Source organism: Camelina sativa, chromosome 17 (assembly GCF_000633955.1).
Source record: "Camelina sativa cultivar DH55 chromosome 17, Cs, whole genome shotgun sequence".
Classification (NCBI taxonomy): Eukaryota; Viridiplantae; Streptophyta; class Magnoliopsida; order Brassicales; family Brassicaceae; genus Camelina; species Camelina sativa.
The window spans coordinates 28,438,549-28,451,256 of record NC_025701.1 but is presented as its reverse complement, the minus strand read 5'-3'; the positions used below and the strand labels follow the sequence as shown (position 1 = coordinate 28,451,256).

General features: G+C 31.4%; 3 protein-coding genes across 4 annotated transcripts; 1 reads left to right on the top strand and 2 right to left on the bottom strand.

Annotated features, from left to right (window-relative positions):
• On the bottom strand, positions 539-1,714 carry LOC104759862. The gene has a single exon (XM_010482745.1). It carries the CDS (start codon positions 1,712-1,714, stop codon positions 623-625), a length of 1,092 nt encoding a protein of 363 aa, XP_010481047.1. The 3' UTR covers positions 539-622.
• On the bottom strand, positions 3,178-4,902 carry LOC104758234 (BURP domain protein USPL1). Of its 2 annotated transcripts, none has more exons than XM_010481064.1 (2): positions 4,679-4,902; positions 3,178-4,152 (listed from the first exon to the last, which is right to left on the bottom strand). In XM_010481064.1, exons 1-2 carry the CDS (start codon positions 4,733-4,735, stop codon positions 3,367-3,369), a joined length of 843 nt encoding a protein of 280 aa, XP_010479366.1. In that variant the 5' UTR covers positions 4,736-4,902; the 3' UTR covers positions 3,178-3,366. The 2 variants fall into 2 exon arrangements, with proteins under 2 accessions (XP_010479366.1, XP_010479365.1); XM_010481063.1 differs by having other exon boundaries at positions 4,664-4,893.
• On the top strand, positions 10,817-11,549 carry LOC104758232. The gene is made up of 2 exons (XM_010481062.2): positions 10,817-10,976; positions 11,067-11,549. The coding sequence occupies exons 1-2, from the start codon at positions 10,920-10,922 to the stop codon at positions 11,259-11,261; spliced, it is 252 nt and encodes an 83-aa protein (XP_010479364.1). The 5' UTR covers positions 10,817-10,919; the 3' UTR covers positions 11,262-11,549.

Here is a 12,708-nt window from a genome sequence, read left to right as displayed (position 1 = left end):
TTTTTTTTTTTTTTTTTTGCCTTTTGACGATTGAAAATGATAAATTTAATACTATTTATGATTTACAGTTTATTCAATTTGGAAAGTTAATCATTTCTTTCTAGAAGAAAGAGATTATCCAAATTTTGATTTTTGAATTTGTGTTAGATTAGAAAAACAGTTAAGATTTAGACTGATTGATTAAAGTCGTAAAGATCTTGGTCCAAATTCAAATCACATCATAACAAAAATTAGTTAAAGACAATTTTTTGAAAAAATCAGGGTTGACGACAGTTGAGATACTTTCCAACAAAAATATCTACAAGTATCATTTATAATGATAGAATTCGAAATTAACGAGTAAATTACTAAATACATATCATATTCAGACTTCATTCATAAAAGTGAAAACCATGATTTATATATATATATATATTAATGAGATATTAAACCAAAGTCCAATGGATAAAGATACAACGAAGAAGAAAACGACAAAAAACAAAAGAACCCATGCAATGCAATACCATATTTTTTTTTTTTGTCACAAAATTATTCCACCTAAAAAGCAAACACAAAGGTCCAAAATGCCAAAACAAAAGTTCCAAACGTACTGAATTAAACGAAGGGATAGAATCAGCAGAGCTCACCGTCTAGAGCCGGAGTCAGCACGGTCAAAGAGGTCATTATTAGGGTCAAGCATCTTGCAAAGACCGAGATAGGTCAAGTAAAGCACACGGTCTTTAGCACCAGTACGATGACTCTTGGAGTGTTTGCAAAAATTCTTGAGCTGTTCCAATGTACAATAACCCAAAGTCTGTCCCATAAGCAAAAACAACCAATTGATCTGACTCTTCCTCTCAGCAATCACAGGCTTCACAGCTTTATCACGGCCACAAAGCTCACACCTCCTTTGCTCAGGATTCGTCCACATCTGAGGAGCTCGTTCCCTCATGATCCTTTTCATCATCACGAAGATCTTCTCAACCGCCGCGAACTTCTCCCTCAGATCGTAGCTCATCTCATACACTTGCTCGCAGTATCTGCACTGAACCTCTCCCGTGATGGTCGTGATCTCTTTCGATTCGAGATACTCTAGGGTGTGAATCTCCCCTCGTATATTCGTCGCCCATGGAAACGGCGGCGGGATCGTCTCGGACTTCTCACTTTGATTTACGGCGGGTTGTGGTATGGGATTACGAACGGGCGGCGGCGCGGAGTTCGTCATCATCATCGGTGGTCCCATCTCCTGAGCGGTTAGATTCGGCGGAAGAACGAATGAGAAGCGATCAACCGTCATCGGCGGAGGCGGAATCGGCGAAGGAAATGATCCTTGAGATCTGCTCAGCCACGAAGATGGTGGAAGCAACGACATCGGCGGCGTCATGAGATAAGGCGAATAAGAAGTATTAGCCAACGAACTCGGAAAGATCGTCTCATCATGTGTTGTTGTTTCCCACGTGGTCTTCATAGGTTCAGAAAAAGGCGACGGTGGTGCTAGACGAAGCGATGGTATTAGAGTAACAGATGGAGCAGTCACCGGAGGGATCTGATGAGAGAAGTAGGATTTTGAACCCAAACTTAGCGAAAGATACTCATCGATATCACGATAAGCATGTGCGTCGTCGCCGATGATCATCGCCTGAGTCGTATCGTTGGAGCGATTGGTTTCACGATCGTTGGTCTGATGACGTCGTGCAGATCTCCTCCTCCGGTTAACGCCGTCGTAAGGATCCATGTGTTTCTTCTGTGGGAGAGGGGGAACGAAACGACAAAAAAAAAAAAAAAAAAAAAAAAAANAAGGCGTCAGTGTTTTTTCTCTGTGTGAGATCGTACACTGTTATAAGCGGAGAAAAGGACGGGAAAAATGTGAGAAAATGACGAGAAGGAAGCGGAGTGAGAGATAAATGAAACAACAAAAAAAAGGATCTTTTCTGTTACGCCTCAGACTCACAGTCCACAGAGATGAAGAGAATTCAGAGATATTTCCGTACTGATTTAAAAATTGAGATTGAAGATTTTTTTTATGTGAAAATAATAATCCTAATAAACATGAAGATTCCGATAAACTCTAATATTATAACAAACAAACCTCTTTTCATTTATCAGGACATCTATTTTTCACTGCTAAGAAAGAATAATGTCTTAATCATAGTATTTATTACATTAAATTTCGTTAAAAGGGAGATTTTATTTTGTTATGAATTACAGCGCTGTACACTATGGTTATGGTTATGGCCATGCATACATAAATTAATCATTTACACAAAGTTAACTGTTTAGTTAGTCTTCAGCTGATCAAGGGGAAATAAATTAGTCAGATGAAATAGCCCACCAATTAAAAAGCCCAACAATAATTGGGCAAGTGTGTGTGGCCTTAATTTATATTCCCCTATCAGATATTGTAAAAAAGAATTATCCAACCACACTTACAGTATAATAGAACGTCTTCTTACCTCATCAGATCATAATAAAATCTTTTGATTGTTTTTTTTTTTTTTTTTTTTTNCATGAGATCTTAACTTGAAATTAGGATTAGTATGACTGATCATAACCAAATTATATACCTTTATTTGCGGAATATGATGTCTTAGAAAAAGTGTTGATAAATAATATATATACGTTGTGTAATCGGATATATAAGAATAAATTTTGCTTAAAACATATGTGAAATCATGCTATAAACCATTTCGTTATTATAAATTATAGTAATACTTAAAACCTTTAAACTAGTTAATTGGTTAACTTTGTGCGTAGACGTAAATATGGAGCTAATAGAGTTATTATATACAGTATGGTTGTTTAATTTAGCCTTTAGGTACATGTTTTGTTTGATTAAACTATGTGTTTAAAGTTTAAAGTACATGTAAATTGTAAAACTATCTTCAGAAAAAAAGTTATCTTATGTTTAATTATGTTATCTAGAGACTAGAGTAAATAAAAATATTCAATGCTGAATATCATATACTAGTAAAGAATAGATGATCATATAATTTATGTTCTAGACAGACATGCATGTCCGTCGTCTGCAACGTCGCGAAAGATTCATTAAAGCTTTTTATTTATTAATTGAAAGGAAGGACAAGTCGTAATTGAATTGATGTTCCTAACTAACCGTATATTTCATGGGCCAAAAAAAGCTACGTACGTACACATCATGTTGATGTATATATAAATATATATAGTATTATATATTACATGTTATGTAACAACCTTATATTTATATGTTACATGTAGCATTGTCACGTCGCTGCAAGTCACACAAAAGAGGCAACACCAAAGCCAACAACAAGGCTGTCTTTTGTTTTTTTCTTTTCTCCCAAACCATAGATATTACAAGACGACACATTACATACTCACATTATATATTACCTAAGCCTATAGTCTCTCTTACTTTGTCACCCACACAATGTTATCAAGAGGGAAGAAGTGGCAAACCGGTCCTGACCTCGGCTCCATTTTCAACACCTTGAAGGCTACATGATCCACGTCCCACATGGATGTGTCCATGTGGCAAATAGCTGGTCCTACTACCCGTTGTTTCCCATCATCCGTCACCATCTTAACTTCAAAGAGTCGGCTTCCACCTTTATGCCCATGGCAATAGTAAACAGCATAAGGGTATGGCATCCTATGACATCCCAACATCTTAATCCCAATAAGTTCTTTAGGAGCCTCGACGAATGTATAGTTATACAAACCGTAACTTATCGGATCTCGAGTAGGTGCCATTATTTTAGTCGTCATGACCTTGAGGTCAACATTAGACCCCAGTGTTTTCTTCACAAGATCAACCATTGACTCTAGAGAAGTACCACAAAACTTATGCTCTCCTTCAATTTCTTTAGCATCACAATGTCCCAAAGTCGCCTTTACGGCTTTTCCTTGAGGAGAGTCTTTGGAGATAGAGAAATGGTCCAGAAGAAAGTCAAGTTTCGACTTGGTGAAAGGAATGCGATCAGCTTGTTGTCTTGTGAGAAGTGGAGGAAGCTTTTGAAGATCGTTTTTGTAGAAGTAAATCCTTAGTTTGGTTCCTAGTTTGAGATCATTGAGTCTGAAATACACGTACAGTGAAGGATCATCAAAATCACCATCTTTCAGAAAATGATTAACATCTTGGCCTTGTTGTTCCTTGATCGATATCAGCTTTCTTGACGTGTGTGCCTCCACCACCCACTACATTCAAGAAACACAAAACCAATTCGAAATTAGATGCCAAAATCTTAATTAAAAAAGATTCAAAGTTTTGTTTATAAATTTAAATATATTAATATTTTTTCTTCAAAAAGGTTGCCAGAAGATAAATTAAAGAAGACTTTTTTCTTTTTCTTCCTAACAATGTGGTAGGAACCATGATGCAGTATGCACAAATTCAATTGATACATGAATATGGTATAACTTCTCTATATAGTACATAATACTATATAGTATCAATTACTTTTTCTCCGATTGACGGAAACAAAAGAGAAGGTTTTATGATGCATAAATTGTGTTATCAGAATTACGAATTATGTGATTAGTTTATATTTTGCAGGATTCTACTTTCAAGAAGCAGCTAACGAATAAGGCTTTGAATCCAAGACTCTTATATATATAGAACACGCGTATACATATATATATATATATATATATAGAGTATCATATATATGTATTCAAGTGAAGAGTAGAGAGAAAAATATATATATACCAGAGAGATATATACCAGAGAGAAGAGTAGGAGGATGATGAAGCTATTAGAGAGCCTTAAAGTAGAAGCCATGGATTTTATGATCTCTGCGGAGAGAATGAGTTTCTTCTATCTTCTTCCTCTTCTTCTTAATATTTTGACTTTTTGTTAAATAAGAAGAGAGAGCAAAACATTAAAAAAAAGAAGAAGATAGTATTCAAGTGATCTTATAGATCTCAATGAAGTCTGAACACCCATCTTCTGTATATTTATAATAATCCATTTACTTAATGATGAGGCTGACTTCTCATTATTTTAAAAATTCAAGGATTTTATTTCATTTATTTAAGTTACACATATAAGTAGACTGTTAACAGTTTTAATTCCATTTTATTTGTATAATTAATATTTCTGAAGCCTGCAAGCTTCTTACATCGTCATCTAATTTGAAACTGTAAAAGATACGTTGATAAAAAAAATTGATATTAATCCAAATAGATTGGTTCCATTGATTCTATAATACAAAAAAAATATATAGTTCATAGATCATCCTTTACGTCGTAATTGAAAAATAAAAAGAACTAACTCTTCTTTGTATATTAATTATACATTCGTAAGCCTTTAAAAAATAGATCTATAGAATATATTCCAGCTATAGTCATCTGTAAATAGTAAAGTTTTAAATGAAAATAAAATCCATATATCATATTAGTGCTAATATTTGCGAATCTGTTTTTGCATATAGTCTCTAGAACTGTTGGGGGTCGACACTATAATGTAAGTTTGTGTACTGCGCAATGAGTATTTTCTGAGGACTCGATCTTGCTTCTTTTTTTGACTGAAGACTCTTTGTTAAATGAAGTCATCGTCATACAAGATTATGCGAATGCATTTAATTTTTTTTTGTTCAAAATGCGAATCTATATGTTATCCCTATCATTTGTGAGTGTTTTCTCTTTCTAGAAAATGTAACTCGCATACAAGGTTTGGTCCGATAATTAAAGTTCAAGATTTATATATTCATGAAAAGTAACAACATCCACGTTGAGATACCGTATATTAGAAATCTGCAAAAGGCCACGAACAAAGTATATTCGATATGCTAATTTTCGAAAAAGTTCACTCTGAAATTTTCGGATGAATAGCTGACCGGATTAGCTGATAGGATATAACANCAAAACAAAAACGAAAAAACATTATGCGAATCTATATGTTATCCCTAGCATTTGTGAGTGTTTTCTCTTTCTAGAAAATGTAACTCGCATACAAGGTTAGAAAATGTAACAACATCCACGTTGAGATACCGTATATCAGAAATCTGCAAAAGGCCACGAACAAAGTATATTCGATTTGCTAATGTTCGAAAAAGTTCACTCTGAAATATTCCGATGAATAGCTGATAGGATATAACAAAAAGAATGATACTTATACTCTTCATTTTTCATCTTTGAGAATTTGCTCGTCTCGTTATATATCTTATCACCAATTATATGTGTGGGATTACTTGATAGACAATGTATTTTACTCGGATCTATATATCATAGAACAATGTGGAAGACCCCTCGTTCGTAACGCTGAATCGCTGATAGATAATTTTTCCCCATATTTTAAAGTGCCAAAAGGGTACGTGCCAATTTCATAGGCTGATATCTTTAATAGTAAAATTTATCTCCATATATACATTGAATGCTTCTGATTTTAATCTTAAATTTTGTTTTTAAAAGTATGTCACCCTCACGAAGTTTTGTGGTACTCTTCAATAAATCTTTTGTTGACAATGTGAATCGTAGACCTTTGGAGAATTCAAAAGGATTAAAACAATATTAGAATACAATACTAGTTTTTTAAAACTAACTAGGACTGTAAATTAAAATAATAATAAGAAAACAAAAACTAAAAGCTCATTGATCTTTCATTGAACTTAGTCGCAGTATCATTGACCTAATTAATTTCTTTTTTCGTTTTCATAATTACTCTACTTCTATGGCGACAACCAACCCACTAAATAAAATCTTTGACTTTAATACATCACCCATTATGTTTTATCATCCTAATTTGCACGAAAATAAGGAGAGAAAAAAACATCAAAATGAATATTCATGTTCGTGGAATCTATTTTTTAGTATATGGATATGTGGTTTTAATGGTTCTACGGAGAAAAAAAAAAAAGAACCATTGTAAGAAAATTTAAAAGTATCCGAGATATGTTAATTTAATTAATGGTACTCCGGTGTCAAGATTTGTTCTTAATCTGGTATGAGTGTTACTAACACAAATCTTGTAGCTTTGCATTAAACTCCCAAGCGATTAGATATGTAAGAAACGAAAATCAAATGAAAAGAGAAAAAAAAATATAAATTAAAAGCAAAAAAAAATCAAATCCTGATATTAATCTCAACTACAATTTTATTTTTGTTTTATGGCAAAAAATAATCTATTTAAGTTGTTTCAATTTCTCTTTTGTTGTACATATTTTTAACTAAATCTAATGCTAAAACATTCACCAAATATGTTCAAAAATTAAAATAGAAACAAACAACAGACATAACCATTTTTCATACATAAAATTACAAAACTAACAATATCAAACTTACAAAATAGGTATTTTTTTCAAGCCATCATATTTAACATATGATTTTATTGCATTATGTTTTATCTAAAAAACTTTTAAAAACAATTATATAAATTATATTTTATTTTTATAAGATAAATAAAATAAATTTCAATCTGTGGTATAGCACGAATCCTAATATAGTAAATAAATAAAACTCCATTAATCAAATGTGTATAAAATGTAGTAAAAATGTCAAATAGTACTTATATAAAACCGAGAATAAAATCCATTTAGACAGCGGATATATCCATTATACTAATGAGCAATAGTTGTAATGTTTGCAGGACAAAAAGAAAAAGAGAATTGTAATATTTTGAGCATGATTGAGAAATATAAGTTGACTTGGGCATTAAAAGGCTAATTCCAACAAGTACATGTAGAAGTTGACCAATAGGCTATATATATATTTACTACCAATTGACAATTTCAAGGATAGCGCATTAATATTTAGCCAACATTTCAAGATATGCATGCATGACTTGATCGAACGTTTGGGTCCCCACTCGACTGCTTCGTGTCGTTCCACAAGGTTATTACATTTTTCTTTTCCTTTGAAGATTTGTAATAGTTTTTAAATCTCAGGATATAAAGTCCGATTACACAAAAGATAGAAATTTAAATAAAACAACTAACAAAAATGCTTAATTAAGATTATTGGTTCGACTTCGATCCTTAAAAAGTTTTGAGAAAACATTGCCGAAACCCGCCAAAACATAATTATGTAGACTTCGAAAAATAGGAAACTTGAGCTTCCATATTGGCAATAAACGAAACCTTCGTTAAAGATTAACTGAGAAGACTGTCGAACTCGTTAAGGCTGGTTGTGTCGACACAAAAGATCGACATTGCAAATTTAATATTCATCTTCACAATTAATATGTTTCTTCTACTATTCAACTTTGCCATGCAACCAATCAAATTTATATATTTAAACCGTCTTATTTTTTTTTTTAATTTATACCACCTTTTTCATCAATTATTTTTACCACTTTTTAAACTATTGTTTTTATTACTCCGTATAATAAAAGGTCAAAATTTATTTTAACTGTTTCGTTTAAATGCGAGTAATTGCCAATCGAACCTATTGTAAACCATATCAACATGAGAGATCGATTTCGTATGTGAAGTGTTTGTTCTTTTGGACACTATACATTAATTTACACGACTACTCCCTCCGTTTCATAATATATAGGATGTTTAGAGAAGTATTTTTGTTTTATAATATAGGATGTTTTCAACTTCTTATGCAACTTTTAAATTAAATTTATATTTTATAGTATTCCGACTTGTTTATGATTGGTTAAACTTTTTAAAAATAACTATTTCTTAATATGCGTGTTTTCATTAAAACATTCTATATTTTGAAACGGAGGGAGTATTGTAAATCTTTTAAGTTGGATGATATGTCATAATCCATGCATATATAGAAGTTGACTTGTATATTTATCATAGAGTTTTGCCGCAAACATAAAACTCATCAATGTATTAAAAGCTTTTCATTTGCACCACAATTAATCAGGCGAAAAGTAAAATCATCCAAGCCATCGATTATCTTATAATCTTATCTATACTCTTTATTAATTAGACCCCATAATATAGCAAATTTTCAATTTGCACTTATGAGAAGCACTAAGTTCAGCTTTTTCTTTATGACTTTTCTTTCTAAAGCTAAGCTGGTTTGTCATGATTATCCTTTTTCCTAATGGGAATATTGTAGAAGCGGTTTCAAATCTTTAGACAAAATTCCACGGCCACTAAAAGTTAGGAAAGTTAAAATAAGATTTGTAAAATATGAGTGTACTTGGCCAAACACCATATATAGTGTTCAGATTATGACAAGATCATAAAATATATATATTTTTTTTAGTTCAAATCATAATCACAATACATCATTGCCTTCATGGACAGTTTTGATGGAATTGAGAGGATCAACTTCAAGACTNTCACTATTGTAAATCTTTAAGTTGGATGATCTGTCATCATCCATGCATATATAGAAGTTGACTTGTATATTTATCATAGAGTTTTGCCGCAAACATAAAACTCATCAATGTATTAAAAGCTTTTCATTTGCACCACAATTAATCAGGCGAAAAGTAAAATCATCCAAGCCATCGATTATCTTATAATCTTATCTATACTCTTTATTAATTAGACCCCATAATATAGCAAATTTTCAATTTGCACTTATGAGAAGCACTAAGTTCAGCTTTTTCTTTATGACTTTTCTTTCTAAAGCTAAGCTGGTTTGTCATGATTATCCTTTTTCCTAATGGGAATATTGTAGAAGCGGTTTCAAATCTTTAGACAAAATTCCACGGCCACTAAAAGTTAGGAAAGTTAAAATAAGATTTGTAAAATATGAGTGTACTTGGCCAAACACCATATATAGTGTTCAGATTATGACAAGATCATAAAATATATATATTTTTTTTAGTTCAAATCATAATCACAATACATCATTGCCTTCATGGACAGTTTTGATGGAATTGAGAGGATCAACTTCAAGACTAATGGTGGGTCTCATTAATCCATTGTTCTCTAGCCAATTAAACAGTTAGGTTATTTGTGTACTCTACTGGTTGCCAAATCAATCTTTATATTTCATATTGTTGTAAGCTTTATAAGTGACTAGATAACACGTGCTTTTGGTTTTCTAGTAAAGTTTTCCATATCACATTATATGAAAGATTGAAGGATAGACTTTTTTTCTTTCCAAACCACACAATCTGAGAGCATGTTACAAGTTGACATGTGTCACTGTTAGTAATAAACATGTATTTGATTGAATAAAATTTAATTATTTTTTAAGTTATAAAAGCACAAAAATTAAATATCATCAAATCACAAATTTAAAATAATTAAACTTCGAATCTTAGTAAGGATATAAATGATTAAAGTTAAATAATACTTTATCAATGCATTCTCGATAAAAAAAATTGTTATATTTGATATAGTATTTTAGTCCTTTATTACCAAAATAACTATCCTATTAATCTTGAATTGTTTTTACCAGCTTTTTGTGATGTTGGAAGTGTATCTTTTCCCAATAGAAATACCTACCACTTTGTTTAGTTGACACGTGAATACAATGTTGAAACAGAACCTCCCACATTACCCAAGGATGTGTCTATCTTCAGTGCACTGTCTCATTGACATACTTGCATGCTCTGTTTCATTTACTCGAGTCTTTTAGACATAAAACTCAAAAGGCTTTTTGAAAAATGTCGTACTAGTGTCCCATTAACTTATAATCGTTTGTCTTCTTGCGTATTCCAAAGGCCGAATCTTATTCGAACGAATGTACATATTCAATTTAAGAATTCTTCTTTGTTCTATATCTACAATTATATAAGTCTTATCTATTTTTAGTAAATATAAAATTTGATGGTGTTGCTATCTGAGCTGTAATAGCTGATCGCTCCAGAGAAGAAGAATAAACAAAACTCCCTTACTCAGGCCACCCCACCACTCTCAAATTTATATTAAAAATATAAATATACAATATACACAATACAAAGTTGACCTTACAATATAATATGAAATTTTATTTTTTTTAAATAACAAAATAAAATGCAAGGAGCGGAGAATTATCATATAAAAACTTTACCACCCAAGAATTTATCATAGATATCGAGAAAAAATCCTAAAGTTAAAGCAGAGATGAAGCAACAACATTACTTGGTCGTTTTCTTGATCGTCCTTTTCAGCTTTCTCCTGGTAAAGCTTCTTCTTTATATAATTATAAGAGCCCTAATTAATTAAGATCTGAAATGTATAACAAATTTTGAATTGATATTGTGTATTTAGTTTGTGAATCTTAATGAAGGAAGATCAGGAAGAGGAGTTGCAGAGGAATATTGGAAGAAGATGATGAAGGATAAACCGTTGCCTGAACCAATCAAAGAGCTTCTTAAAAATCCGTTTAGAACAGCACAAGAGATGTTCATCCAAGATTTTGACACCAAATCTGTCGTCCTCATCTACCACAATCCTAATGAATAATTAACTTAACTAAATATCCCTCATATATTAAAAATATGTACATGCCTCTGTGTTTATGTGTGCAAGGGTTTATTATACATGCATGTAGATGTGTGGTTTATTTGGTAAATAACAGCCGGCTTGAGTTAATACAGTAAACAAAATATACTCAGTTTATAATAGTTATAACCGTAACTATAAGTAATTTTTTTCTTTTTTTACCATTGATGTTATGCGAGTCTTGGTGTGGGGAAAAAATTAGATCTGCTTCATGTTATTTTGATATATATATTAATATAATTAAGGTTCTTTTGTGTGTGTTTTTTTTAAGATTTAATTATGTTTTGTTGACTGTAACACAAATTATATTGTTAATTTCTTCTACAAACAACAATTAGAGGAAGAATCAGAACACTAGCTAGTGTGATATATCATTATATCTTGATCTAATTACAATAAGTAATTAAATCTCAGTGAATTTGAAGAAGATAACACTATAGTAGGTAGATCTTGATCTAATCTAACTACTAAGTACAGCCTAGTACCAATGATGAAACCATAAGACAGTACTACTTATTAAATTATGATAATGGATTATATTTAACTAATTAAGTAATTAATGTGTTCAAAAAGATAAAGAAATTAATCAATGTTCTAAAAAGACTTTGGGTTATGTGTCGTAGAGCTAATGTGCACACACATTGAAAGTTGACCTGCTTCGTTCGTTTCCTACTTTTGTAATGTTTTTCTTTTTGGTTAAATGCAACTTTTATTATTAATGTCATCTTTGTTTTCTTGAAACATAACTTTTGGCCTGTCTTTTTCATAAATTAAAGTAACTCTCACGGAGAAAAGCCAACATTTTCTTCTTTTCAAAGAAAATGAATTCAAATGGACCCCAAATATAAAAGCAAAACCCAACTCTGTTTTACGTATTTACTACTTCAAGTATTTTGTTTTTGGTGTTTTACTACGTACTTCAAGTTAACGTAATCAACAATCGTAACAACAGAGCGATATATACAATACTAACCTAAAACTTAATATACCCATTTTTTTGGATATATCGTATGTACATAATGAGAGTTTATAAGAATCAAAATCACACATCAAATATAGGTTTAAGAATTTTCTGCATGCGATAGTTGAATACTCTGAAACGATCATGCAAGCGAATAATATCATTTTTTGTATTGTTTTTTTTTCTTTTCTTTTCGAAAAAGGTTTTTGTTGGTTCATTTTCGTATTTGTTGTTAGAACAAATTGTGATATAATGAAATTAAAAGTATTGATATTTTACATATTACAAAACATCCTTGGGTACACCGTACACGGCACCCATAGTTTTGTAGTGCATCATTGCATGCACTCCAAATGGATGTTTTGTTGTTGAAATTGTAATAATGAAATTGAAAAACACTGATCTTTTCGTATTCGTTGTTGGACCAGGGTTTTTTTTTTTTTTTTT

Excerpts from the sequence above, each read along its gene's own strand:
- LOC104759862 (XM_010482745.1), bottom strand. The coding sequence starts at position 1,714 with ATGGATCCTTACGACGGCGTTAACCGGAGGAGGAGATCTGCACGACGT.
- LOC104758234 (XM_010481063.1), bottom strand. The coding sequence starts at position 4,735 with ATGGCTTCTACTTTAAGGCTCTCTAATAGCTTCATCATCCTCCTACTC. Across the intron at positions 4,153-4,663 it reads CTCTGGTATATATCTCTCTG|TGGGTGGTGGAGGCACACAC; the intron begins GTATATATATAT and ends TCTTGAATGTAG.
- LOC104758232 (XM_010481062.2), top strand. The coding sequence starts at position 10,920 with ATGAAGCAACAACATTACTTGGTCGTTTTCTTGATCGTCCTTTTCAGC. Across the intron at positions 10,977-11,066 it reads TCCTTTTCAGCTTTCTCCTG|TTTGTGAATCTTAATGAAGG; the intron begins GTAAAGCTTCTT and ends TTGTGTATTTAG.